Genomic DNA, 27,437 nt, shown 5'->3' with positions numbered 1-27,437 from the left:
GCGCAGGGACTATGAACTCGAGAGGAGTCTGCTCTCCCCATAAACATCTTGGAGTTGAGAGCAATTTACAATGCTCTGATGGCTTGGCCTCAGTTTTCCTTAGCCCAGTTTATCAGGTTCCAATTGGATGACATCATCTCTGTGGCTTACATCAACCACCAGGGAGGAACTCAGAGTACTTAAGCCATGAAGGAGGTATCTCGTATTGTTTGGTGGGAGGAAGCTTACAATTAATGTCTATCTGCCATCCATATTCCAGGAGTGGACTACTGGAGAGCGGATTTCCTAAGCAGACAGATGTTTTTTTCCCGGGCAGTGGGCTCTTCACCCGAAAGTGTGTTCCCTCAAATGGCGGGTGCTGTAGTTGGATCTGATGACGTCTCAGCAGAACGCTAAGCTTCCAAGGTATGGTTCAAGCTCAAAAGATCCGCAGGCTGTCCTGATAGATGCTCTGGCGGTTCCGTGCGATTTCAGTCTAGCATGTCGGTTGCCTCTGTTTGTTCTCCTTCCACAAGTCATTACTCGTATCAGACAGAAGAGAGCATTGTTAATTCCAATAGCTCATGCATGGCCTCGCAGGTTCTGGTATGCAGACCTAGAGAAGATGTCATCACTTCCACCTTGGAGGTTGCCTCTGAGGAAGGACCTTCTAACTCAGGGTCCATTCCTTCTTCCAAATCTCATTTCTCTGAAGCTGACTGCTCTGAGATTGAACGCTTGTTCTGTCTAAGCACGGTTTTTCTGAGTGGGTCATTGAAACCTTCATGCTCGCAGGCCTGTTACTAGAAGGATTTACCATACGGTATGGCATAAATACCTTTATTGGTGTGAATCCAAGGGCTACCTTGGAGTAGGGTCAGGATTCCTAGGATTTTGTCTTTTCTCCAAGAAGGTCTGGAGATGGAATTGTCAGTCAGTTCTCTGAAGGGTCAGATTTTTGCAATATCTTTTTTGTTGTTCAAGCATCTGGCGGATGTGCCAGATGTACAATCTTTTTGTCAGGCCCTGGTCAGAATCAGGCCTGTGTTTAAGTCTGTTGCTCCTCCTTGGAGCCTTATCCTTGTTTTTCAAGTTTTGCAGCAAGCTCCGTTTCAGCCAATGCATTCCATAGATATTAAGTTGTTATCTTGGAAGGTTTTGTTTCTTATTGCTATCTCTTCTGCTCAGAGAGTCTCAGAACTCTCGGCTTTGCAGTATGATTCGCCTTACCTTATCTTTCATGCTATTAAGGCAGTTCTTTGTACTAAGTTGGGTTTTCTTCCTAAAGTGGTTTCAGATAGAAATATTAATAAGGAACTTGTTGTTCCTTCTCTATATCCTAATCCTCCTTCTTATAAGGAAATTTTGTTGCACAACTTGGATGTTCTAAAATTCTACCTGCAGGCGACGAAGGATTTTCGCCTGGCCTGTTTGTTTGTTTGTTTGTTTCTGTGAAAAGCGTAAAGGTCAGAAGGCTACTGCTATTTCTTTTTCCCACTGGTTGAGAAGTATACCTTGTTTATCTTATGAGACTGCTGCTGGTCAGCAGCCTCCTGAGAAAATTAGAGCTCATTCCAGTAGGGCTGTCTCCTTTTCTTGGGTTTTTTGAAATGAAGCTTCTGTGGAACAGATTTGCAAGGCTGCAACTTGGTCCTCTCTGCATACTTTTTCCAAATTTTCCAAATTTGATTATTTGCCTCAGGTGAGGCTTCTTTTGTGAGAAAGGTTCTTCAAGCGATGGTGTCTTCTGTTTTAGGTCTGCCTGTCTTGTTATCCCTCCCTAGTCATCTGTATCCTCTAGCTTGGATATTGGTTCCTAATAGTAATTGATGACTTCATGTACTCTTCATATCTTAGGAAAGAAAACAAAATTTATGCTTACCCGCTAAATTTCTTTCTTTCCGGATATGGAGAGTCCATGACCCCACCCTTGAATTTAGGAGAGTTATTTTTTTACTAAATCTCAGTCACCTCTACACCTTTGTGTTATTCCTTTTTTCCATTTTCCTTTCGGTCGAATGACTGGGGATTATAGGTAGGAGAGTGACACTTAACAGCTTTGCTGTTGTGCTCTTTGCCTCCACCTGCTGGCCAGGAGTGATATTCCTACTAGTAATTGATGACGTCATGGACTCTCCATATCCGTAAATAAATACATTTATCAGGTAAGCATAAATTTAGTTTTTAATTATTTTGGATAATTTATTTTTTTATTTTTTGTAATCTTAGTATTTATTTATTTTTTTTCGTAATTTTAGTGTTTTTGTTTTTTCGTAGTATTAGGTTTATTTAAATGTGTAATTTAGGTTTTTTATTCTTTCGTAGTGTTAGTTTTTTTAATCATGTAATTTAGGATTTTTTAATTGGTAGTTTATTTTATTTTATTAGAATAGTTATTTTAGGCTAATTTATAGTTTAATCTTAGATTTTTTTTAATTTCACAAGTAAGTATATTTATTTTAAGATAGTTATATTGTAACTATTAATTTAAAGTTTGAGTGGGGTGTTAGGTTTAGGGGTTAATAGGTTTAGTTTATTAGTTATGATGTGGGGCTGGCGGTTTAGGGGGTAATAAGTTTAGTTCATTAGTTGGAATGTGGGGGGCTGGAGGTTTAGGGGTTAATCCTTTATTATTATGTTGGCAATGTGGGGGGCTGGCGGTTTAGGGGTTAATAGGTTTATATAGTGTTGGCAATGTGGGTGGGGTGGCGGATTAGGGGTTAATAGGTTTATTTAATAGTCGCGATGTGGTGTGGGCGGCGAATTAGGGGTTAATAAGTTTAATGAAGTGTTTGCAATGCGGGAGGGGTGGCGGTTTAGGGGTTAATAGGTAGTTTATAGGTGTTAGTGTACTTTGTAACATTTTAGTTATGAGTTTTGTGAAACATTTTTGCTTTGCAAAATCCATAACTACTGGTCTCAGATCGGAGCATGTCAGTATAGGCTGTAACGCAAGCATTTTAGCCGGACTGCACAACCTGTAATACGGCGCTATGGAAAATCCAGCACTCAAAAAAATGACAATTGAGTGCAGGATTTGGAAGTTGCGGTATAGATATACAGCTGTGACTTGTAATATGCGTTACCTGCCATTCCATGCGCAAATGGACAATTTTTCAGCAGTATAGCCGTTACCGCACCATAACGCAGAACTTGTAAACTAGCCGATTGTTTGTTAAAGGGCAGTCTAGTAAAAATTAAACTTTCATGATTCAGATAGAGCATGCAATTTTAAACAACTTTTCAATTTACTTTTATAATCAAATTTGCTTTGGTATTCTTTGTTGAAAGGTAACCTAGGTGTGCTCATATGCTAATTTCTAAGCCCTTAAAGGGAGCCTACCTCTTATTTCAATGCATTTTGACCATTTTGCAGCTATACAGTGCTAGTTCATGTGCGCAATATAGATAACATTGAGCTCATTACCGGGGAGTTATTTATCAGTCAGCACTGATTGGCTAAAATGCAAGTGTCTCAAAAGAACTGAAATGAGGAAGCAGTCTGCAGAGGCTTAGATACAAGGTAATCACAGAGGTAAAAACTGTATTTATATAACCATGGTGGTTATGTAAAACTGGGGAATGGGTAATAAAGGGATAATCTATCTTTATAAACAATAGAAATTCTGGAATAGACTGTCCCTTTAATTATCAAACATCTGTTCAGTCATTCCTGGAGCTACAGTTCTTTCTAGTCTTCTATATTATCTAAAATGAAATCTGAACCTGAAGATATATTGGAAACCAATATCTTTTAACAAAGAATGTCACTACTTTGTTACATCTAAATACAACAGATTAATTAAATATTAGCTTTTGTTCATTTAACCCTTTAAGGACACAGCTTTCTGTTTGCTCAATTGTTTTATGACGGAAAAATTCCGTCATATGTCCTTAAGAGGTTAAATGTACTTTTGAGCAATATTTGTGTGCTACTAATTCAGCACAAAACTAAAAGGGTTATAGCAAGATACACACCTGTCCATCCTTCTTATTGGGTGAATCAAAGTTCTCCAGGAAGTGTTGAAACACTTGCCTCTCATTCCACTCTCCATTCTGATATTTTCTATGGCATTTAGGATTGTAAACACCCTTAAGGTCTTCGACTGTTATTATTCCATCCCCAGTCCTATCCATTTTGTGAAAGGCATCAAGAATGACCTGTCTACGTGCACTGGACATTGGAGGCTGTAGAAAGTGAGAAATGGTTTTATTACTGCATATTACCATTGGTTTAATCATAATATAATCCTTCCTTCTAAATACTCCTATTGCTGCAGATATCCTCCCCGCAAACTACTTATATTCCTTAACCCCTTCACTACCGGGAATTTCAGAGAAGCACTTGCCCAAAATACTGGAGTATGTTTAGCATTTTATGCTATCACTCCATTTAAACAGAAATAGAGCCTTGTTTTTTTTTTTATTTACTTGTCAAAACTATATACGTAAGGTATTTATCTAGGCCCATTATTAGGCTGACCATATTGCCGCTTTAAGAAGGAACACATATGAAAAATACATATGTGAGGGTTCTTATACAAAACCATTTCTTTAAACAGCCCTGACATATGTATTTTTCATATGTGTCCCTTTTTAAAGTGGCAATATGGTCAGCCTACCCATTATGGTATATTTCATGCTACCATTTCACCGCCAAATGCGATCATATGAAACCGCCCGTATGACGTATATATATGTACGTCACATTGGGTAAAGGGGTTAATTTAACATAATAACCTAAGGCCACCATATAATTCATCATGGTGCTCCCCTCCCTGCATTCCTTATTATTGATACATATAACTTCTCCATAAAACTACTTAGATCTACCATTAAAGGGACATGAAACCCTATTCTTTTTATTTCATGATTCAGATAGAGCATGTCATTTTAAGCAACTTTCTAATTTACTTATATTGTCACATTTTCTTTGTTCTCTTGATATCTTTTGTTGAAAAGCAGGGGCGTAAGCTCAGTAACTTGCACATGTCTAGAGCGCTATCCATTTACAAGAACACTAGATGGCAGCACTATTTCCTGTCATGTAGTGCTCCAGATGTCTACTTAGGTATCTCTTCAGCAAAGAATATCATGGGAACAAACTAAATATGATAATAGAAGTAAATTAGAAACTTTTTAAAAATGGTATATTCTGTCTGAATCACATAAGAAAATAGTTGGTTTTTATAGTCATTTAATTAAAACAGGTGGGAAAGCTTTATGCAAGCAGTATGGCTCATGAGAAGCCAATCATTTACCTACTTATATGTAATCTCTTTACTGCATTCATTTTAATACACAAAATGACATTTCTTTCATGTAATTAGCAAGAGTCCATGAGCTAGTGACGTATGGGATATACATTCCTACCAGGAGGGGCAAAGTTTCCCAAACCTCAAAATGCCTACAAATACACCCCTCACCACACCCACAATTCAGTTTTACAACTTTGCCTCCGATGGAGGTGGTGAAGTAAGTTTGTGCTAGATTCTACGTTGATATGCGCTCCGCAGCAAGTTGGAGCCCGGTTTTCCTCTCAGCGTACAGTGAATGTCAGAGGGATGTGAGGAGAGTATTGCCTATTTGAATACAGTGATCTCCTTCTACGGGGTCTATTTCATAGGTTCTCTGTTATCGGTCGTAGAGATTCATCTCTTACCTCCCTTTTCAGATCGACGATATACTCTTATATATACCATTACCTCTACTGATTCTCGTTTCAGTACTGGTTTGGCTTTCTACTACATGTAGATGAGTGTCCTGGGGTAAGCAAGTCTTATTTTCTGTGACACTCTAAGCTATGGTTGGGCACTTTTATATAAAGTTCTAAATATATGTATTCAAACATTTATTTGCCTTGACTCAGGATGTTCAACGTTCCTTATTTCAGACAGTCAGTTTCATATTTGGGATAATGCATTTGAATCAATCATTTTTTCTTACCTTAAAAAATTTGACTCTTTTTTCCCTGTGGGCTGTTAGGCTTGCGGGGGCTGAAAATGCTTCATTTTATTGCGTCATTCTTGGCGCGGACTTTTTTGGCGCAAAAATTTTTTCTGTTTCCGGCGTCATACGTGTCGCCGGAAGTTGCGTCATTTTTGACGTTCTTTTGCGTCAAAAGTGTCGGCGTTCCGGATGTGGCGTCATTTTTGGCGCCAAAAGCATTTAGGCGCCAAATAATGTGGGCGTCTTATTTGGCGCTAAAAAAATATGGGCGTCACTTTTGTCTCCACATTATTTAAGTCTCATTATTTATTGCTTCTGGTTGCTAGAAGCTTGTTCACTGGCATTTTTTTTCCCATTCCTGAAACTGTCATTTAAGGAATTTGATCAATTTTGCTTTATATGTTGTTTTTTCTATTACATATCGCAAGATGTTCCACGTTGCAACTGAGTCAGAAGATACTTCAGGAAAATCGCTGCCCGGTGCTGGAGCTACCAAAGCTAAGTGTATCACTTTTGGTATCTGTTCCTTCAGCTGTTGTTTGTATTAAATGTTATGACAAACTTGTTAATGCAGATAAAATTTCCTTTAGTACTGTTACATTACCTGTTGCTGTTCCGTCAACATCTAATACTCAGAGTGTTCCTGATAACATAAGAGATTTTGTTTCTAAATCCATTAAGAAGGCTATGTCTGTTATTTCTCCTTCTAGTATACATAAAAGTCTTTTAAAACTTCTCTTTTTTCAGATGAATTTTTAAATGAACATCATCATTCTGATACTGATAATGGTTCTTCTGGTTCAGAAGTTTCTGTCTCAGAGGTTGATGCTGATAAATCTTTGTATTTGTTCAAGATGGAATTTATTTGTTCTTTATTTAAAGAAGTATTAATTGCATTAGAAATAGAGGATTCTGGTCCTCTTGATACTAAAACTAAACGTTTAAATAAGGTTTTTAAATCTCCTGTAGTTATTCCAGAAGTGTTTCCTGTCCCTGATGCTATTTCTGAAGTAATTTCCAGGGAATGGAATAATTTGGTTTACTCCTTTTAAAACGTTTTAAGCAATTATATCCTGTGCCATCTGACAGATTAGAGTTTGGGACAAAATCCCTAAATTTAATGGGGCTGTCTCTACTCCTGCTATATTTTTAGCGAATGTTGCTGCAGCTTCAACTTTTTGGTTAGAAGCTTTAGCGCAACAAGTAACAGATCATAATTCTCATAGCATTATTATTCTATAACATGCTAATTATTTTATTTGTGATGCCATCTTTGATATCATTAGAATTGATGTCAGGTATATGTCTCTAACTATTTTAGCTAGAAGAGCTTTATGGCTTAAAACTTGGAATGCTGATATGTCTTCTAAGTCAACTTTGCTATCCCTTTCTTTCCAGGGTAATAAATTATTCGGTTCTCAGTTGGATTCTTTTATCTCAACTGTTACTGGAAGGAAGGGAACTTTTTACCACAGGATAAAAAAATCTGAGGTAAATTTAGGTCTAATAATTGTTTTCGTTCCTTTCATCACAACAAGGAACAAAAGCCTGATCCTTCATCCTCAGGAGCGGTATCAGTTTGGAAACCTTCTTCACTTTGGAATATATCCAAGCCTTATAGAAACCCAAAGCCAGCTCCTAAGTCCCCATGAAGGTGCGGCCCTCATTCCAGCTCAGCTGGTATGGGGCAGTTTACGTTCTTTTCAAAGAAATTTGGATCAATTCCGTTCACAATCTCTGGTTTCAGAACATTGTTTCAGAAGGGTACAGAATTGGCTTCAAGTTAAGGCCTCCTGCAAAGAGATTTTTTTCTTTCCCGTGTCCCAGTAAACCCAGCAAAGGCTCAAGCATTTCTGAAATGTGTTTCAGATCTAGAGTTGGCTGGAGTAATTATGCCAGTTCCAGTTCTGGAACAGGGGCTGGGGTTTTATTCTATCTCTTCATTGTACCAAAGAAGGTCAATTCCTTCAGACCAGTTCCGGATCTATCAATTTTGAATCGTTATGTAAGGATACCAACATTCAAGATGGTAGCTGTAAGGACTATCCTGCCTTTTGTTCAGCAAGGGCATTATATGTCTACAATAGATTTACAGGATGCATATCTGCATATTCCGATTCATCCAGTTCACTTTTAGTTTCTGAGATTCTCTTTTTTAGACAAGCATTACCAGTTTTGTGGCTCTACCGTTTGGCTTAGCATCAGCTCCAAGAATTTTTACAAAGGTTCTCGGTGCCCTTCTGTCTGTATTCAGAGAACAGGGTATTGGTATTTCCTTATTTGGACGATATCTTGGTACTTGCTCAGTCTTCACATTTTACAGAATCTCATACGAATCGACTTGTGTTGTTTCTTCAAGATCATGGTTGGAGGATCAATTTACCAAAAAGTTCATTGATTCCTCAGACAAGGGTAACCTTTTTTAGGTTTCCAGGTAGATTCAGTGTCTATGACTCTGTCTTTGTCAGACAAGAGAAGTCTAACATTGATATCAGCTTGTCAAAACCTTCAGTCACAATCATTCCCTTTGGTAGCCTTATGCATGGAAATTTTAGGTCTTATGACTGCTGCATCGGACGCGATCTCCTTTGCTCATTTTCACATGCGACCTCTTCAGCTCTGTATGCTGAGCCAATGGTGTAGGGATTACACAAAGATATCTCAATTAATATCTTTAAAACCGATTGTACGACACTCTCTGACGTGGTGGACAGATCACCATCGTTTAGTTCAGGGGGCTTCTTTTGTTCTTCCGACCTGGACTGTAATTTCAACAGATGCAAGTCTTACAGGTTGGGGAGCTGTGTGGGGGTCTCTGACAGCACAAGGGGTTTGGGAATCTCAGGAGGTGAGATTACCGATCAATATTTTGGAACTCCGTGCAATTTTCAGAGCTCTTCAGTCTTGGCCTCTTCTGAAGAGAGAGTCGTTCATTTGTTTTCAGACAGTCAATGTCACAACTATGGCATACATCAATCATCAAGGAGGGACTCACAGTCCTCTGGCTATGAAAGAAGTATCTCGAATTCTGGTTTGGGCGGAATCCAGCTCCTGTCTAATCTCTGCGGTTCATTTCCCAGGTATAGACAATTAGGAAGCGGATTATCTCAGTCGTCAAACGTTGTATCCGGGCGAATGGTCTCTTCACCCAGAGGTATTTCTTCAGATTGTTCAAATGTGGGAACTTCCAGAAATAGATCTGATGGTTTCTCATCTAAACAAGAATCTTCCCAGGTATCTGTTCAGACCCCGGGATCCTCAGGCGGAGGCAGTGAATGCATTATCACTTCCTTGGAAGTATCATCCTGCCTATATCTCTCCGCCTCTAGTTCTTCTTCCAAGAGTAATCTCCAAGATTCTGAAGGAATGCTCGTTTGTTCTGCTGGTAGCTCCAGCATGGACGGATTCTTTTTTGGATGGCCTCTTGCCAACCGTGGGCTCTTCCGTTAAGACCAGACCTTCTGTCGCAAGGTCCTTTTTTCCATCAGGATCTCAAATCTTTAAATTTAAGGGTATGGAGATTGAATCCTTGATTCTTGGTCAAAGAGGTTTCTCTGACTCTGTGATTAATACTATGTTACAGGCTCGTAAATCTGTATCTAGAGAGATATATTATAGAGTCTGGAAGACTTATATTTCTTAGTGTCTTCTCATCATTTTTCCTGGCATTCTTTTAGAATTCCGAGAATTTTTTTACAGTTTCTTCAGGATGGTTTAGATAAAGGTTTGTCCGCAAGTTCCTTGACAGGACAAATCTCTGCCCTTTCTGTTCTTTTTCACAGAAAGATTGCTAATCTTCCTGATATTCATTGTTTTGTACAAGACTTGGTTCGTATAAAACCTGTCATTCAGTCAATTTCTCCTCCTTGGAGTTTGAATTTGGTTCTGGGGGCTCTTCTAGCTCCTCCTTTTGAACCCATGCATTAATTTGGACATTAAACATCTTTCTTGGAAAGTTTTGTTTCTTTTGGCCATCTCTTCTGCCAGAAGAGTCTCTGAATTATCTGCTCTTTCTTGTGAGTCTCCTTTTCTGATTTTTCATCAGGATAAGGCGGTGTTGCGAACTTCTTTTGAATTTTTTCCTAAGGTTGTGTATTCTAACAATATTAGTAGAGAAATTGTGGTTCCTTCATTATGTCCTAATCCTAAGAATTCTAAGGAGAAATCATTGCATTCTTTGGATGTTGTTAGAGCTTTGTAATATTATGTTGAAGCTACTAAGTCTTTCCGAAAGACTTCTAGTCTATTTTTCATCTTTTCTGGTTCTAGAAAAAGCCAGAAAGCTTCTGCCATTTCTTTGGCATCTTGGTTGAAATCTTTAATTCATCATGCCTATGTCGAGTCGGGTAAAACTCCGCCTCAAAGGATTACAGCTCATTCTACTAGGTCAGTTTCTACTTCCTGGGCGTTTAGGAATGAAGCTTCGGTTGATCAGATTTGCAAAGCAGCAACTTGGTCCTCTTTGCATACTTTTACTAAATTCTACCATTTTGATGTGTTTTCTTCTTCTGAAGCAGTTTTTGGTAGAAAAGTACTTCAGGCAGCGGTTTCAGTTTGAATCTTCTGCTTATGTTTTCATTAAACTTTATTTTGGGTGTGGATTATTTTCAGCAGGAATTGGCTGTCTTTATTTTATCCCTCCCTCTCTAGTGACTCTTGCGTGGAAAGATCCACATCTTGGGTAGTCATTATCCCATACGTCACTAGCTCATGGACTCTTGCTAATTACATGAAAGAAAACATAATTTATGTAAGAACTTACCTGATAAATTCATTTCTTTCATATTAGCAAGAGTCCATGAGGCCCACCCTTTTTGTGGTGGTTATGATTTTTTTGTATAAAGCACAATTATTCCAATTCCTTATTTTATATGCTTTCGCACTTTTTTCTTATCACCCCACTTCTTGGCTATTCGTTAAACTGATTTGTGGGTGTGGTGAGGGGTGTATTTATAGGCATTTTAAGGTTTGGGAAACTTTGCCCCTCCTGGTAGGAATGTATATCCCATACGTCACTAGCTCATGGACTCTTGCTAATATGAAAGAAATGAATTTATCAGGTAAGTTCTTACATAAATTATGTTTTTTACGGTTTGGTGTCCTTTTAACAGGGACACAAATATGGAGGTAAATATGGAGATGGAGGTAAACATTACATGTAGTAAAAAGTATTATATTATTATTATAATAAGTATATAAGTATTATTTAAAGGAACACTAAAGTCAAAAACAACTTTCTAAATAACTTCCATTATCTAAATGTGCACAATCTTTTTATATGTACATTTCCTGAGGCATCAGCTCATACTGAGCATGTGGAAGATTTTACAGAATATGCATTAATGTATTTTATGATTGGCTGACAGCTGTCACATGATGCATGCTAAAAGGAAAATGGAACTAACTTTATAATTTGTCAGGAAAAAATCTAAAATATCATTTAAAATTCCAATTTTGAATTACGTGAGAACTTGGTCTAAAAAATACTTCTATTTCATATATATATATATACATACACACACATTTGTGTATCCTACTACATTTCTTGAAATGGTCCATGTTTCTTACCCTAAGTGAGTTTAAGAATTCATCAAAGTTAATGGTGCCATTTCCATTTATGTCAAACTGGTGGAAGATTACTTGCACTTCAGCTGGCTGTAAAGAAACACCATAGTTCTGAAGACCTTTGGAAAACTCTTCCATGTCTAGGCAATTGCTGCGGTTATCATCCATGATACGGAAAGCCCTGCATTTGTAAAGGATTCAGAAAGAATGGTTAAAAGAGAGATAAATTATTAAAAATACCATGAATAGAGGCCAAGGAGTTAGGACCTTATAGGATTTTAAATGAAATAGACAGTAAACACCTTGGGATTGTAATACAAAATGTTTAGTTGTGCATAGTAAAACAACTTTTGTATATCCTTTCATCACTGTGACGAGCTTTCTCTACTCCAGTAAGTAGAGATGTGCACTTCTTTCGTTACGAATACACATTTGTAATGAAAAACGAATATTCGTTTAGTTTTGATGAAACAAATATCCAAATGAATGTTCCAACATAAATGAAAGAAAACAAATAAATTCTGATGAAATTCGTCAGTATTCATACGGTTTCTTTCTTTCTTTTTAAGTTTAATACTTACATTTTGCGTGCTAGAGAGCTTGATAACCTGTTCCTCTTCTTGCCAGAGCACCAGCTACAATAACAGGAGGCTTGGTACGGTCGGTTAGTAGATAGCATTAAGCCTGCTGTTAGCGTGGCGGGGGGTCTAGCAAGATGAGGATCGAGTTAGTGTGTTCCCCAGCATGCAAAATGTCATTATAAAGCTACAGGTGAACTTTTTCAAAGTAGCTTTGAACATTTAAAAAAAAAAATATATATATTGAAAATGAATGTAAATATTTAACTAAAATTCAGTATTCATTTCGTTTTAAACAAAACGAATAATGAATAGTTCAGCCAACAAATATTGGGGGAAACTAATTTCCCCAAATGTTCGTTACAAAAATTTCGTCCAAAACAAAATTTTCTTGGCTACACAAGCCCTACCAGTAACTTGTCAGGACTAGATACTCCAATAAGACAAGTGTTGGCCGGAGTTTGATTATTGAAAACAATAGCCGCAAACAAGGTCTTAATTAGTTTTTTTTTTTTAAAGTTTAGACTTGTCTGATATGTTATTCTACTGCAAGACAAGAGAAATGTCTTGTTATTGCCAGGTGTTTACTGTCCCCTTAAGTTAATTATGTATCGGTTATCTAGGAGTGATCTGTTGACATTTGGTTCAATTTATTTTAATTCTACCATATATAAAATGGAATTCTTTTGGCTACTGATATACTTTTGGTTATGAACAACACAATGGGGCCTATCTATCAAGCTCCGAATGGAGCTTGATGCCCCGTGTTTCTGGCGAGCCTGCAGGCTCGCCAGAAACAGCAGTTATGAAGCAGCGGTCACAAAGACCGATGCTCCATAACCTGTCCGCCTGCTCAAAACAGGCGGACAGATATCACCGGAAATCAACCCGAACGAGTACGATCAGGGTTGATTGACACCCCCCTGCTGGCGGTCCATTGGCCGCGAGTCTGCAGGGGGCGGCATATTGCTCGCCGTATTCAGCGAGTTCTGGCGGACCTGATCTGCACTGTCGGATCAGGTCCGCTAGACTTTGATAAATTGGGGCCAATGCCACTAACCCTCCTTGACGCCTTGTTCTTGGACAAGAGTAAAGTCTGGAAAACGTATACCAAATTGTATATCTTAATGATTTTGGGCTAGATTACAAGTGAGGCGCAAACAGTTTTGCGCAAGTGATATTGTCTTTTCGCAAGCCTTTTTAATTGCAGTAATATTAAAAGTTGAGCGAAATAGCCATTTATGCTTCAATCCTTACCACAATCTCAGAGCTGTGGTTAACTGTTTTCCAAAACTAAAAAGTTGCACAAAACACTTAAAAAATACATTAAAAAGTACAGTTACACTCATATTAACACTCTAATAAAAGTTTTTTTTTAATAACAAAATTGCACAAAAAAGTTATACGGGCTCAAAGATGCAAAAGTACTTTAACATAGAGATACATACACATACATTGCTAAAGATGTATTTGTAGGTATATAGATATGTCTATATATGAGTACATATATATTAATGTATTTATATGTGTATATATGTATTGACAGACATATATACACATATAAACACATAAAATATATATGTATATATATATATATAAGTGCATTATAGCCCTTTGCCATTAATTAGATGAAAAGTTGTAAAAATATATATATGCTAATGCGAATATGCTATGTTGTTTGTGCGATGGGGGTTTTTTTCAACAAATGTTTTCCATTTACTAGGGGAAATGCGAAAATGCAATCACATTTGTGCGATCTTGGTTTTTTTTCAACTTTTTTTTCTCTCCATTGATTTCTATGGGGGAATGCATGCACGTACATGCGAAAAGATTAGTTAGGATTTTTCTGCTATTTGGGTTAACGCTGCTGGTGCAACGCCGCCCCCTGCAGACTCGCAGCCAATCGGCCGCCAGCAGGGAGGTGTACTCGATCAGGTTGAATTGTGGCGATTCCTGTCTGCCTCATCAGAGCAGGCGGACAGGGTTATGAAGCAGCGGTCTTTAGACCGCTGCTTCATAACTGCTGTTTCTGGTGAGCCTGAAGACTCGCCAGAAACACGTGGTGTGGCGTCAAGTTCCATTCGGAGCTTGATAAATAGGCCCCTTAGTATCTGATAGTTCTTGCATTATTGTTACAGTGTATTTTATATAACTTTTGTACACTTCAGATATATAAGAAAACTTGATTTTTATTGCAGTATCAAATCTGTATCAATATATTTGCAGCTGATTTTCTGTGAACTGCCATAGAAGTGATGGTTCATGAAACTGAAGGTATAAATCGGAATAGTGTACGAACAAATAATGACAAAATAGTAAAGAATAAAAGAAAAAATGTATTGATAAATAAGAACAACTAGATATGGAACTAATAGAGGTTTTACTAAAATATAAGAATTTAAAATTACCAGAAAGATGAAACAAAACAAAAAGAAGTTGATATAGATATATAAGAGGTTCTTATGCAAAAATTTAAAGAGACAAAACATAAAATTATCTAATAGTTAAAGTCAGCAATACACTACAGGAGGAACTAGCTGAACACATCTGGTGAGCCAACGACAAGAGGCCACCAATCACCAGTCATTTCAACTATAGATACCAAGAGAACAAACTAAGGCCTAGATTTGGAGTTCGGCGGTAAAAGGGCTGTTAACGCTCCGCGGGCTTTTTTCTGGCCGCACCATAAATTTAACTCTGGTATCGAGAGTTCAAACAAATGCTGCGTTAGGCTCCAAAAAAGGAGCGTAGAGCATTTTTACCGCAAATGCAACTCTCGATACCAGAGTTGCTTACGGACGCGGCCGGCATCAAAAACGTGCTCGTGCACGATTCCCCCATAGGAAACAATGGGGCTGTTTGAGCTGAAAAAAAACCTAACACCTGCAAAAAAGCAGCGTTCAGCTCCTAACGCAGCCCCATTGTTTCCTATGGGGAAACACTTCCTACGTCTGCACCTAACACTCTAACATGTACCCCGAGTCTAAACACCCCTACCCTTACACTTATTAACCCCTAATCTGCTGACCCCGCTATCGCTGACCCCTGCATTACAGTTTTAACCCCTAATCTTCCGCTCCGTAAACCGCCGCAACCTACGTTATCCCTATGTACCCCTAATCTGCTGCCCTAACATCGCCGACCCCTATGTTATATTTATTAACCCCTAATCTGCCCCCCACAACGTCGCCGACACCTGCCTACACTTATTAACCCCTAATCTGCCGAGCGGACCTGAGCGCTACTATAATAAAGTTATTAACCCCTAATCCGTCTCACTAACCCTATCATAAATAGTATTAACCCCTAATCTGCCCTCCCTAACATCGCCGACACCTACCTTCAATTATTAACCCCTAATCTTCCGATCGGAGCTCACCGCTATTCTAATAAATGTATTAACCCCTAAAGCTAAGTCTAACCCTAACACTAACACCCCCCTAACTTAAATATAATTTACATATAACGAAATAAATTAACTCTTATTAAATAAATGATTCCTATTTAAAGCTAAATACTTACCTGTAAAATAAACCCTAATATAGCTACAATATAAATTATAATTATATTTTAGCTATTTTAGGATTAATATTTATTTTACAGGCAACTTGGTATTTATTTTAACTAGGTACAATAGCTATTAAATAGTTAAGAACTATTTAATAGTTACCTAGTTAAAATAATTACAAAATTACCTGTAAAATAAATCCTAACCTAAGATATAATTAAACCTAACACTACCCTATCAATAAAATAATTAAATAAACTACCTACAATTACCTACAATTAACCTAACACTACACTATCAATAAATAAATTAAATACAATTGCTACAAATAAATACAATTAAATAAACTAGCTAAAGTACAAAAAATAAAAAAGAACTAAGTTACAGAAAATAAAAAAATATTTACAAACATAAGAAAAATATTACAACAATTTTAAACTAATTACACCTACTCTAAGCCCCCTAATAAAATAACAAAGCCCCCCAAAATAAAAAATTCCCTACCCTATTCTAAATTTAAAAAGTTACAAGCTCTTTTACCTTACCAGCCCTGAACAGGGCCCTTTGCGGGGCATGCCCCAAGAAGTTCAGCTCTTTTGCCTGTAAAAGAAAACATACAATACCCCCCCCCCAACATTACAACCCACCACCCACATACCCCTAATCTAACCCAAACCACCCTTAAATAAACCTAACACTAAGCCCCTGAAGATCTTCCTACCTTGTCTTCACCATACCAGGTTCACCGATCCGTCCTGGCTCCGATATCTTCATCCAACCCAAGCGGGGGCTAGACATCCACTGAAGAAGTCCAGAAGAGGGTCCAAAGTCTTCCTCCTATCCGGCAAGAAGAGGACATCCGGACCGGCAAACATCTTCTCCAAGCGGCATCTTCGATCTTCTTCCATCCGGTGCGGAGCGGGTCCATCTTGAAGCAGGCGACGCGGATCCATCCTCTTCTTCCGATGTCTCCCGACGAATGACGGTTCCTTTAAGGGACGTCATCCAAGATGGCGTCCCTCGAATTCCGATTGGCTGATAGGATTCTATCAGCCAATCGGAATTAAGGTAGGAATATTCTGATTGGCTGATGGAATCAGCCAATCAGAATCAAGTTCAATCCGATTGGCTGATCCAATCAGCCAATCAGATTGAGCTCGCATTCTATTGGCTGTGCCGATCAGCCAATAGAATGCGAGCTCAATCTGATTGGCTGATTGGATCGGCCAATCGGATTGAACTAGATTCTGATTGGCTGATTCCATCAGCCAATCAGAAAATTCCTACCTTAATTCCGATTGGCTGATAGAATCCTATCAGCCAATCGGAATTCGAGGGACGCCATCTTGGATGACGTCCCTTAAAGGAACCGTCATTCGTCGGGAGACATCGGAAGAAGAGGATGGATCCGCGTCGCCTGCTTCAAGATGGACCCGCTCCGCACCGGATGGAAGAAGATCGAAGATGCCGCTTGGAGAAGATGTTTGCCGGTCCGGATGTCCTCTTCTTGCCGGATAGGAGGAAGACTTTGGACCCTCTTCTGGACTTCTTCAGTGGATGTCTAGCCCCCGCTTGGGTTGGATGAAGATATCGGAGCCAGGACGGATCGGTGAACCTGGTATGGTGAAGACAAGGTAGGAAGATCTTCAGGGGCTTAGTGTTAGGTTTATTTAAGGGTGGTTTGGGTTAGATTAGGGGTATGTGGGTGGTGGGTTGTAATGTTGGGGGGGGGGGTATTGTATGTTTTCTTTTACAGGCAAAAGAGCTGAACTTCTTGGGGCATGCCCCGCAAAGGGCCCTGTTCAGGGCTGGTAAGGTAAAAGAGCTTGTAACTTTTTTAATTTAGAATAGGGTAGGGAATTTTTTATTTTGGGGGGCTTTGTTATTTTATTAGGGGGCTTAGGGTAGGTGTAATTAGTTTAAAATTGTTGTAATATTTTTCTTATGTTTGTAAATATTTTTTTATTTTCTGTAACTTAGTTCTTTTTTATTTTTTGTACTTTAGCTAGTTTATTTAATTGTATTTATTTGTAGCAATTGTGTTTATTTAATTTATTGATAGTGTAGTGTTAGGTTAATTGTAGGTAATTGTAGGTAGTTTATTTAATTATTTTATTGATAGGGTAGTGTTAGGTTTAATTATATCTTAGGTTAGGATTTATTTTACAGGTAAATTTGTTATTATTTTAACTAGGTAACTATTAAATAGTTCTTAACTATTTAATAGCTATTGTACCTAGTTAAAATAAATACCAAGTTGCCTGTAAAATAAATATTAATCCTAAAATAGCTATAATATAATTATAATTTATATTGTAGCTATATTAGGGTTTATTTTACAGGTAAGTATTTAGCTTTAAATAGGATTAATTTATTTAATAAGAGTTAATTTATTTCGTTAGATTAAAATTATATTTAAGTTAGGGGGGTGTTAGTGTTAGGGTTAGACTTAGCTTTAGGGGTTAATACATTTATTAGAATAGCGGTGAGCTCCGATCGGAAGATTAGGGGTTAATTATTTTAAGTAGCTGGCGGCGATGTTGTGGGGGGCAGATTAGGGGTTAATAAATGTAATATAGGGGTCGGCGGGGTTAGGGGTAGCAGATTAGGGGTACATAGGGATAACGTAGGTGGCGGCGCTTTGCGGTCGGAAGATTAGGGGTTAATTATTTTAAGTAGCTGGCGGCGATGTTGTGGGGGGCAGATTAGGGGTTAATAAATGTAATATAGGGGTCGGCGGGGTTAGGGGCAGCAGATTAGGGGTACATAAGTATAACGTAGGTGGCGGTCGGAAGATTAGGGGTTAAAATTTTTAATCGAGTGGCGGCGATGTGGGGGGACCTCGGTTTAGGGGTACATAGGTAGTTTATGGGTGTTAGTGTACTTTAGGGTACAGTAGTTAAGAGCTTTATGAACCGGCGTTAGCCAGAAAGCTCTTAACTCCTGCTATTTTCAGGCGGCTGGAATCTTGTCGTTAGAGCTCTAACGCTCACTGCAGAAACGACTCTAAATACCAGCGTTAGAAAGATCCCATTGAAAAGATAGGCTACGCAAATGGCGTAGGGGGATCTGCGGTATGGAAAAGTCGCGGCTGTAAAGTGAGCGTTAGACCCTTTAATCACTGACTCCAAATACCAGCGGGCGGCCAAAACCAGCGTTAGGAGCCTCTAACGCTGGTTTTGACGGCTACCGCCGAACTCTAAATCTAGGCCATAATATCATAGAAGTAAGCTGAAACATTTGTGCTACCACGTGTTTATGTATTTAATATTCTGTTACATTGTGCTAATGTTTACATATTAGCTGTATGCTACATATTAGCTGTACACTACATGTTAGCTGTATATTACATATTGAGATGTACATTATATATTAGATGTACATTAAATATTAGTTGTACACTACATATTAGCTGTATAGTACATATTAGCTGTATACTACATATTAGATGAATACTACATATTAGAAGTATACTACATATTAGCTGTATTCTACATATTAGATGTATACTACATATTAGATGTATACTATATATTGAGATGTACACTACATATAAGATGTGCACTACATATTAGATGCATACTACATATGAGATGTATACTACAAATTGAGATGTATACTACATATTAGATGTACACTACATATTAAATGTACACTACAAATTGAGATGTATAATACATATTAGATGTACACTACATATTAGATGTATACTATATATTAGATGTACACTACATATTAGATGTATACTACATATTAGATGTATACTATATATTAGATGTACACCACATATTAGATGCACACTACATATTAGATGTACACTGCATATTACATGTACACTACATATTAGATGTACACTACATATTAGATGTATAGTACATATTAGATGTACACTACATATTAGATGTACACTACATATTAGATGTACACTACATATTAGATGTGCACTACATATTAGATGTATAGTACATGTTAGATGTAAACTACATATTAGATGTACACTACATATTAGATGTACACTACATATTAGATGTACACTACATATTAGATGTATAGTACATATTAGATGTGCACTACATATTAGATGTATAGCACATATTAGATGTACACTACATATTAGATGTACACTACATATTAGATGTATGCTAATTGAACCAAAACCAAATATATTTATTCCCTCTCTACAAAAATCTTTTTATAAAACAATCCTAATGTGTTGTATATACTACTCTGATACACCAACAGAAATACAGTTATGATACTACAGGATTTTGTATTCTCAGTGTCAGGGTCAGTTCTATTACCTGCCTAGACCCTTGATTCCAGATGCCCCTCTAGCTAAGCATTGCAGCCTCAGCTTCTCAACAGGGTCCTGGCAAGAAGGATACTGACGCCGAGCCTTGTCCATCATCTCTCTCTCAAGTTGGGTTGTTGTAGCCATGATTTACCTGAAGAAGAGGGTTAGACAAGTGGTTAAGATCTTTTCTAAAGATTGTCAGTATCAAATATAATTAAAGCGTTGCACAACTTTTGTGTGTTATCTACCAATGAGGATGAGCATTACGGCACATGAAGATCAATGACCAGACTTCATATTTACACATGTCAAAAGAAGGATTATGAATTAATACTCCCCACTTTTACAAACTCTTTCTCTCAGTTCTATTCATTCATAAATACATATATCTGATGTGTTTTTTGGTAAATATATCTCTATACCTTTATATATATATATATATATATATATATATATATATATATATATATATGATGAAATATAGATATATAGGTAAAGATATATATATATATATTAAAGCAAATAGCGTCAGCACTTGTAGATAAAAAATTCCACTTTATTGAGGTAACAAACAAAGTTAGAAACAACTGCGACGTTTCGAGTCAACACAGACCCTTACTCATGCTATGGATTGTGGGAAATCACCTTCTTATATAGCACATGTGTATTAATTAGCTTAATTTATCTGCATGCATTCAGATCTCCATTTTGGATTTTTACCCCCTAACGGGTCAGAATGTTCAGCAGTAATCATTGTACTTAAATCGCAGCTTATTGCACATAATTCGTTTTTCTATCAAGTGACTATAACCCAAGACTATACATCTATACATATTATTAAAAACATGGCAAACAAAATTACAAATACACCAAATCTATAAAAACAAATGAAGATCATAGTCTTTGTTTAGACCATTCGGACTAAGTGTTTTTAGATGCTATATCCACCATACCGCCCTTTTTTTTAAGAGTAACTCTCTGTTACCCCCTCTTCTCTGTTTAGGTATGTGGTCAATTATTTGGAACCTTAACTGGCTGACTGTGTGTCCAGCATTGATGAAGTGGGAAGATACAGGCAGTGTCATATCTTTACATCTAATAGAGGACTTATGGGCACTTATCCTATCTTTGATGGGGTTAATGGTCTCCCCCACATAGCCCCGCCCACATGGGCACTTAAGGCTATATACCACATAGTCAGTGTTACATGTATACAGGCCTTTAATTTCACGTTTTTTGTTATCATTTATCTGTGCAATATATCTTCCCTTAATCATAGAATTACACTGGGCACAGTTGAGACAAGGGTATGACCCTTTATTGGCTGTAGTAAGGTAATTGATAGTATCTTTCTTATTTGTCCCCACATCTGATTTTACGACTAGATCTCTAATGTTTTAACCCTCTTAAAGGAATTAATGGGTGGTCTACCAAACTCCTTTATGTGTGGATTGGTTTTATTCAGTATATACCAATGCTTTTTAACAATTCTTGTAATATCATTGCTAAATTGGTTATATACTGAAGAAAAGATGAGTTGTTTTTTATCAATCTGATTTTTATGTTCATTAATACTTTCCATAGCTCCAGGGTCCGGAGTCTCTCTCATTTTAGATTTAACTGTCTGTTCACTAGTGGTTATGATTGTTTGTGGATAGCCTCTATCTGAAAACTTTTTACCCATTTGTTTAAGCCTTACTTCTTGTAGATCTTTCTCTTTTACATTACGCATAGTTCTAAAGAACTGGCTCTTAGGGATAGCATTAAACACCCTATCTGGATGGTAGCTCTCAAAGTGAAGTAATGTGTTTCGATCTGTTGGTTTACAATATAAGTCTGTTGCTAAACAGTCATCTTTTTTATATACCAAGGTGTCAAGGTAACTCACTTTTTCCTGTGAGTGGTTAATGGTAAATTGTAGACTTGTAGTGCTGTTGTTTAATTCTTCCACAAAATTCTCTAGGGTCTCCAATGTGCCCCCCCCACACGCCAAATATATCATCTATATAACGTAGCCATACTTTACAACAACTCTGATATTTATTGTTGAGATAAACATATCTACTTTCAAATTGGCTTACAAAAATATTGGCGTATGAGGGGGCCACATTGGAGCCCATGATGGTTCCCTTTCTTTGTATATAAAATGTGTCTTGGAACAGGAAGTAATTAAGGTGTAATATGATGTTCAACATTTCTTCTATAAAATCACATTGTAAGTTAGTATACACCTGGTCTTTTTTAAGGAAATCCAATACTGATTGTACTCCTGATTCATGAGGAATTGAAGTATATAAACTCACTATGTCTAGTGTGAATAATATATCATTATCATTTACATTCACCTCATCTATTTTAGTAAGAAATTCCCCTGTATCTTTTTGAAAGGATTTCTGACCTGCCGCTATAGGGTTCAAAATCTTGTCTAGAAAAATCGCTATATTTGCAAAGATAGATTCTGTGCTTGCCACGATAGGCCTACCTGGTGGCTCCTTCAAATTTTTGTGAACTTTCGGAGTGGTATAAAATATAGGTGTAATGGGGTAGTGGTATTAGATAAAGAATACTATATACAGGAAATTCTAGCACAATTATCAGATGGTGGAGTGTATTTAATATTAGACCATGATCCCCTACCAGACATCAAAAAGGAAATAACAGCAGTAATTGATAAAGCTTTAGCCAATAAGGTTATTACCAAAGATTTAGCTACATTTCTAATTAAGAAGGACCCCATTATACCTATATTTTATACCACTCCGAAAGTTCACAAAAATTTGAAGGAGCCACCAGGTAGGCCTATCGTGGCCAGCACAGAATCTATCTTTGCAAATATAGCGATTTTTCTAGACAAGATTTTTAACCCTATAGCGGCAGGTCAGAAATCCTTTCTAAAAGATACAGGGGAATTTCTTACTAAAATAGATGAGGTGAATGTAAATGATAATGATATATTATTCACACTAGACATAGTGAGTTTATATACTTCAATTCCTCATGAATCAGGAGTACAATCAGTATTGGATTTCCTTAAAAAAGACCAGGTGTATACTAACTTACAATGTGATTTTATAGAAGAAATGTTGAACATCATATTACACCTTAATTACTTCCTGTTCCAAGACACATTTTATATACAAAGAAAGGGAACCACCATGGGCTCCAATGTGGCCCCCTCATACGCCAATATTTTTGTAAGCCAATTTGAAAGTAGATATGTTTATCTCAACAATAAATATCAGAGTTGTTGTAAAGTATGGCTACGTTATATAGATGATATATTTGGCGTGTGGGGGGGCACATTGGAGACCCTAGAGAATTTTGTGGAAGAATTAAACAACAGCACTACAAGTCTACAATTTACCATTAACCACTCACAGGAAAAAGTGAGTTACCTTGACACCTTGGTATATAAAAAAGATGACTGTTTAGCAACAGTCTTATATTGTAAACCAACAGATCGAAACACATTACTTCACTTTGAGAGCTACCATCCAGATAGGGTGTTTAATGCTATCCCTAAGAGCCAGTTCTTTAGAACTATGCGTAATGTAAAAGAGAAAGATCTACAAGAAGTAAGGCTTAAACAAATGGGTAAAAAGTTTTCAGATAGAGGCTATCCACAAACAATCATAACCACTAGTGAACAGACAGTTAAATCTAAAATGAGAGAGACTCCGGACCCTGGAGCTATGGAAAGTATTAATGAACATAAAAATCAGATTGATAAAAAACAACTCATCTTTTCTTCAGTATATAACCAATTTAGCAATGATATTACAAGAATTGTTAAAAAGCATTGGTATATACTGAATAAAACCAATCCACACATAGAGGAGTTTGGTAGACCACCCATTAATTCCTTTAAGAGGGTTAAAAACATTAGAGATTTGGGGGTCGATCCGATATAAATCGTCGCCCGCAAAAGCCGGCGACGCCAATATTTGCGCGGGTTTGGTATCACATATACGGCGTAACCTAGAAGTTACGCCCGTATATTTCTGCCGTCGCCCGCAGTTTTTTGGGCCATAGGCAGGTATACCAAACCCGCGCAGTTTGGTATCCAATATGCAGCGTAAGGACTTACGTGGCGAAAATGGAGAAAACTTACTCCATTTTCACCTCGCCACAAAAAGCAGCCGTAAGAAGCCTTACGCTGACTATTGGAGCCCCGTAACTCCCTAAACTAACTAGAAAATAAACCTAACACCTAACGCATGCGCAATGTCTATCTCCCTGTCAACCGCGATCTGCTAAAATAAACCTAACACCTAACGCATGCGCAATGTCTATCTCCCTGTCAACCGCGATCCCCCCCCCCCCCCCCCCCCGAAATCCCGAATAAAGTTATTACCCCCTAAACCGCCGCTCCCGGACCCCGCCGCCATCTACATAAACTAACCCCCTACTGTGAGCCTCTAAAACCGCCGCCATCTACCTTATCTATCCCCTAATCTGACCCCTTACACCGCCGCCACCTATATAAAAATTATTAACCCCTAATCTAATCCCCCTATACCGCCGCCAGCTATATTAATATTATTAACCCCTAATGTAAGCCCCTTACACCGCCGCCATCTCTATTAAAATGATTAACCCCTAATTTAATCTACCTACCCCGCCGCCAGCTATATTATCTATATTAACCCTAAGTATATTATAGTTAATATAGGTATTACATTATATATATTAACTATATTAACCCTAATTATATTAGGGTTAATATAGTTAATATAGTTACTATAGTATTTATATTAACTATATTAACTCTATCTAACCCTAACTAAATTTATATTAAATTAATCTAATTCATTTATAAACTAAAATATTCCTATTTAAATCTAAATACTTACCTATAAAATAAACCCTAAGATAGCTACAATATAATTAATAATTACATTGTAGCTATGTTAGGGTTAATATTTATTTTACAGGTAAATTGTTAATTATTTTAACTAGGTATAATAGATATTAAATAGTTATTAACTATTTAATATCTACCTAGTTAAAATAATTACCCAATTACCTGTAAAATAAATCCTAACCTAAGTTACAAATACACCTACACTATCAATAAATTTAATAAACTACAAACATCTATCTAAAAATACAAATAAATTAACTAAACTAAATTACAAAAAAAAACAAACACTAAATTACAAAAAATAAAAAAAAGATTACAAGATATTTAAGCTAATTACACCTATTCTAAGCCCCCTAATAAAATAATAAACCCCCAAAATAAATAAAATTCCCTGCCCTATTCTAAATTCAACAAATTTCAAAGCTCTTTACCTTACCAGCCCTTAAAAGGGCCTTTTGTGGGGGCATGCCCCAAAGAATTCAGCTCTTTTGCATACAACAAATACAATACCCCCCCCCCATTACAACCCACCACCCACATACCCCTATTCTAAACCCACCCAAACCCCCCTTAAAAAAGCCTAACACTACCCCCCTGAAGATCTCCCTACCTTGTCTTCACCACACCGGGCCGAACTCCTGATCCGATCCGGGCGATGTCTTCCTCCAAGCGGCAAAGAAGAATTCTTCCTCCGGCGATGTCATCCTCCAAGCGGCAAAGAAGAATTCTTCCTCCGGCGACGTCTTCCTCCAAGCGGCAGCAAAGTCTTCATTCTTCCGGCGGCATCTTCAATCTTCTTTCTTCGCTCCGCCGCCGCGGAGCATCCATCCCGGCCGACTGCTGAACTTGGAATGAGGTACCTTTAAATGACGTCATCCAAGATGGCGTCCGCCGAATTCCGATTGGCTGATAGGATTCTATCAGCCAATCGGAATTAAGTTAAAAAAAATCTGATTGGCTGATTGATTCAGCCAATCAGATTCAAGTTCAATCCGATTGGCTGATCCAATCAGCCAATCAGATTGAGCTCGCATTCTATTGGCTGTTCCGATCAGCCAATAGAATGCGAGCTCAATCTGATTGGCTGATTGGATCAGCCAATCGGATTGAACTTGAATCTGATTGGCTGATTCAATCAGCCAATCAGATTTTTTTAACTTAATTCCGATTGGCTGATAGAATCCTATCAGCCAATCGGAATTCGGCGGACGCCATCTTGGATGACGTCATTTAAAGGTACCTCATTCCAAGTTCAGCAGTCGGCCGGGATGGATGCTCCGCGGCGGCGGAGCGAAGAAAGAAGATTGAAGATGCCGCCGGAAGAATGAAGACTTTGCTGCCGCTTGGAGGAAGACGTCGCCGGAGGAAGAATTCTTCTTTGCCGCTTGGAGGAAGACATCACCCGGATCGGATCAGGAGTTCGGCCCGGTGTGGTGAAGACAAGGTAGGGAGATCTTCAGGGGGGTAGTGTTAGGCTTTTTTTAAGGGGGGTTTGGGTGGGTTTAGAATAGGGGTATGTGGGTGGTGGGTTGTAATGGGGGGGGGGTATTGTATTTGTTGTATGCAAAAGAGCTGAATTCTTTGGGGCATGCCCCACAAAAGGCCCTTTTAAGGGCTGGTAAGGTAAAGAGCTTTGAAATTTGTTGAATTTAGAATAGGGCAGGGAATTTTTTTTATTTTGGGGGTTTATTATTTTATTAGGGGGCTTAGAATAGGTGTAATTAGCTTAAATATCTTGTAATCTTTTTTTTATTTTTTGTAATTTAGTGTTTGTTTTTTTTTGTAATTTAGTTTAGTTAATTTAATTGTATTTTTAGGTAGATGTTTGTAGTTTATTAAATTTATTGATAGTGTAGGTGTATTTGTAACTTAGGTTAGGATTTATTTTACAGGTAATTGGGTAATTATTTTAACTAGGTAGATATTAAATAGTTAATAACTATTTAATATCTATTATACCTAGTTAAAATAATTAACAATTTACCTGTAAAATAAATATTAACCCTAACATAGCTACAATGTAATTATTAATTATATTGTAGCTATCTTAGGGTTTATTTTATAGGTAAGTATTTAGATTTAAATAGGAATATTTTAGTTTATAAATGAATTAGATTAATTTAATATAAATTTAGTTAGGGTTAGATAGAGTTAATATAGTTAATATAAATACTATAGTAACTATATTAACTATATTAACCCTAATATAATTAGGGTTAATATAGTTAATATATATAATGTAATACCTATATTAACTATAATATACTTAGGGTTAATATAGATAATATAGCTGGCGGCGGGGTAGGTAGATTAAATTAGGGGTTAATCATTTTAATAGAGATGGCGGCGGTGTAAGGGGCTTACATTAGGGGTTAATAATTTTAATATAGATGGCGGCGGTGTTAGGGGCTCACTTTAGGGGGTTATAGATATAATATAGCTGGCGGCGGGGTACGGGAGCGGCGGTTTAGGGGTTAATAACTTTATTAGGTTGCGGCGGGGTAAAGGAGCGGCGGTTTAGGGGTTAATAGCTTTTTTATTGTTAGGCTAGTGAGGGGGGATAGCGGATAGAGGGTTAGACAGTGCGGGCTATGTTAGGGAGGCGTGTTAGACAGTGCGGGCTATGTTAGGGAGGCGTGTTAGACAGTGCGGGTGTTTTAAACTTTAGTCAGGTTTTATAGGCGCCGGCAGTTTCTAACG

General features: G+C 37.5%; 1 protein-coding gene across 3 annotated transcripts in view; it reads right to left on the bottom strand.

The window, feature by feature from the left end:
* Window positions 1-27,437, bottom strand: part of CAPS (calcyphosine) — a 154,587-nt gene that overhangs the window by 37,059 nt on the left and 90,091 nt on the right. For all 3 annotated transcript variants that reach the window (XM_053703043.1, XM_053703042.1, XM_053703041.1), the window contains 3 exons: window positions 19,881-20,024; window positions 11,497-11,674; window positions 3,958-4,167 (listed from right to left, as the gene is read on the bottom strand). In XM_053703043.1, coding sequence (XP_053559018.1) covers window positions 3,958-4,167; window positions 11,497-11,674; window positions 19,881-20,017 — 525 coding nt within the window. In that variant the 5' untranslated portion in view covers window positions 20,018-20,024. The remainder of the gene's footprint in view (window positions 1-3,957; window positions 4,168-11,496; window positions 11,675-19,880; window positions 20,025-27,437) is intronic.

This window comes from Bombina bombina, chromosome 2, assembly GCF_027579735.1.
Source record: "Bombina bombina isolate aBomBom1 chromosome 2, aBomBom1.pri, whole genome shotgun sequence".
NCBI lineage: Eukaryota > Metazoa > Chordata > Amphibia > Anura > Bombinatoridae > Bombina > Bombina bombina.
This window is presented reverse-complemented; position numbering and strand designations above follow the sequence as displayed.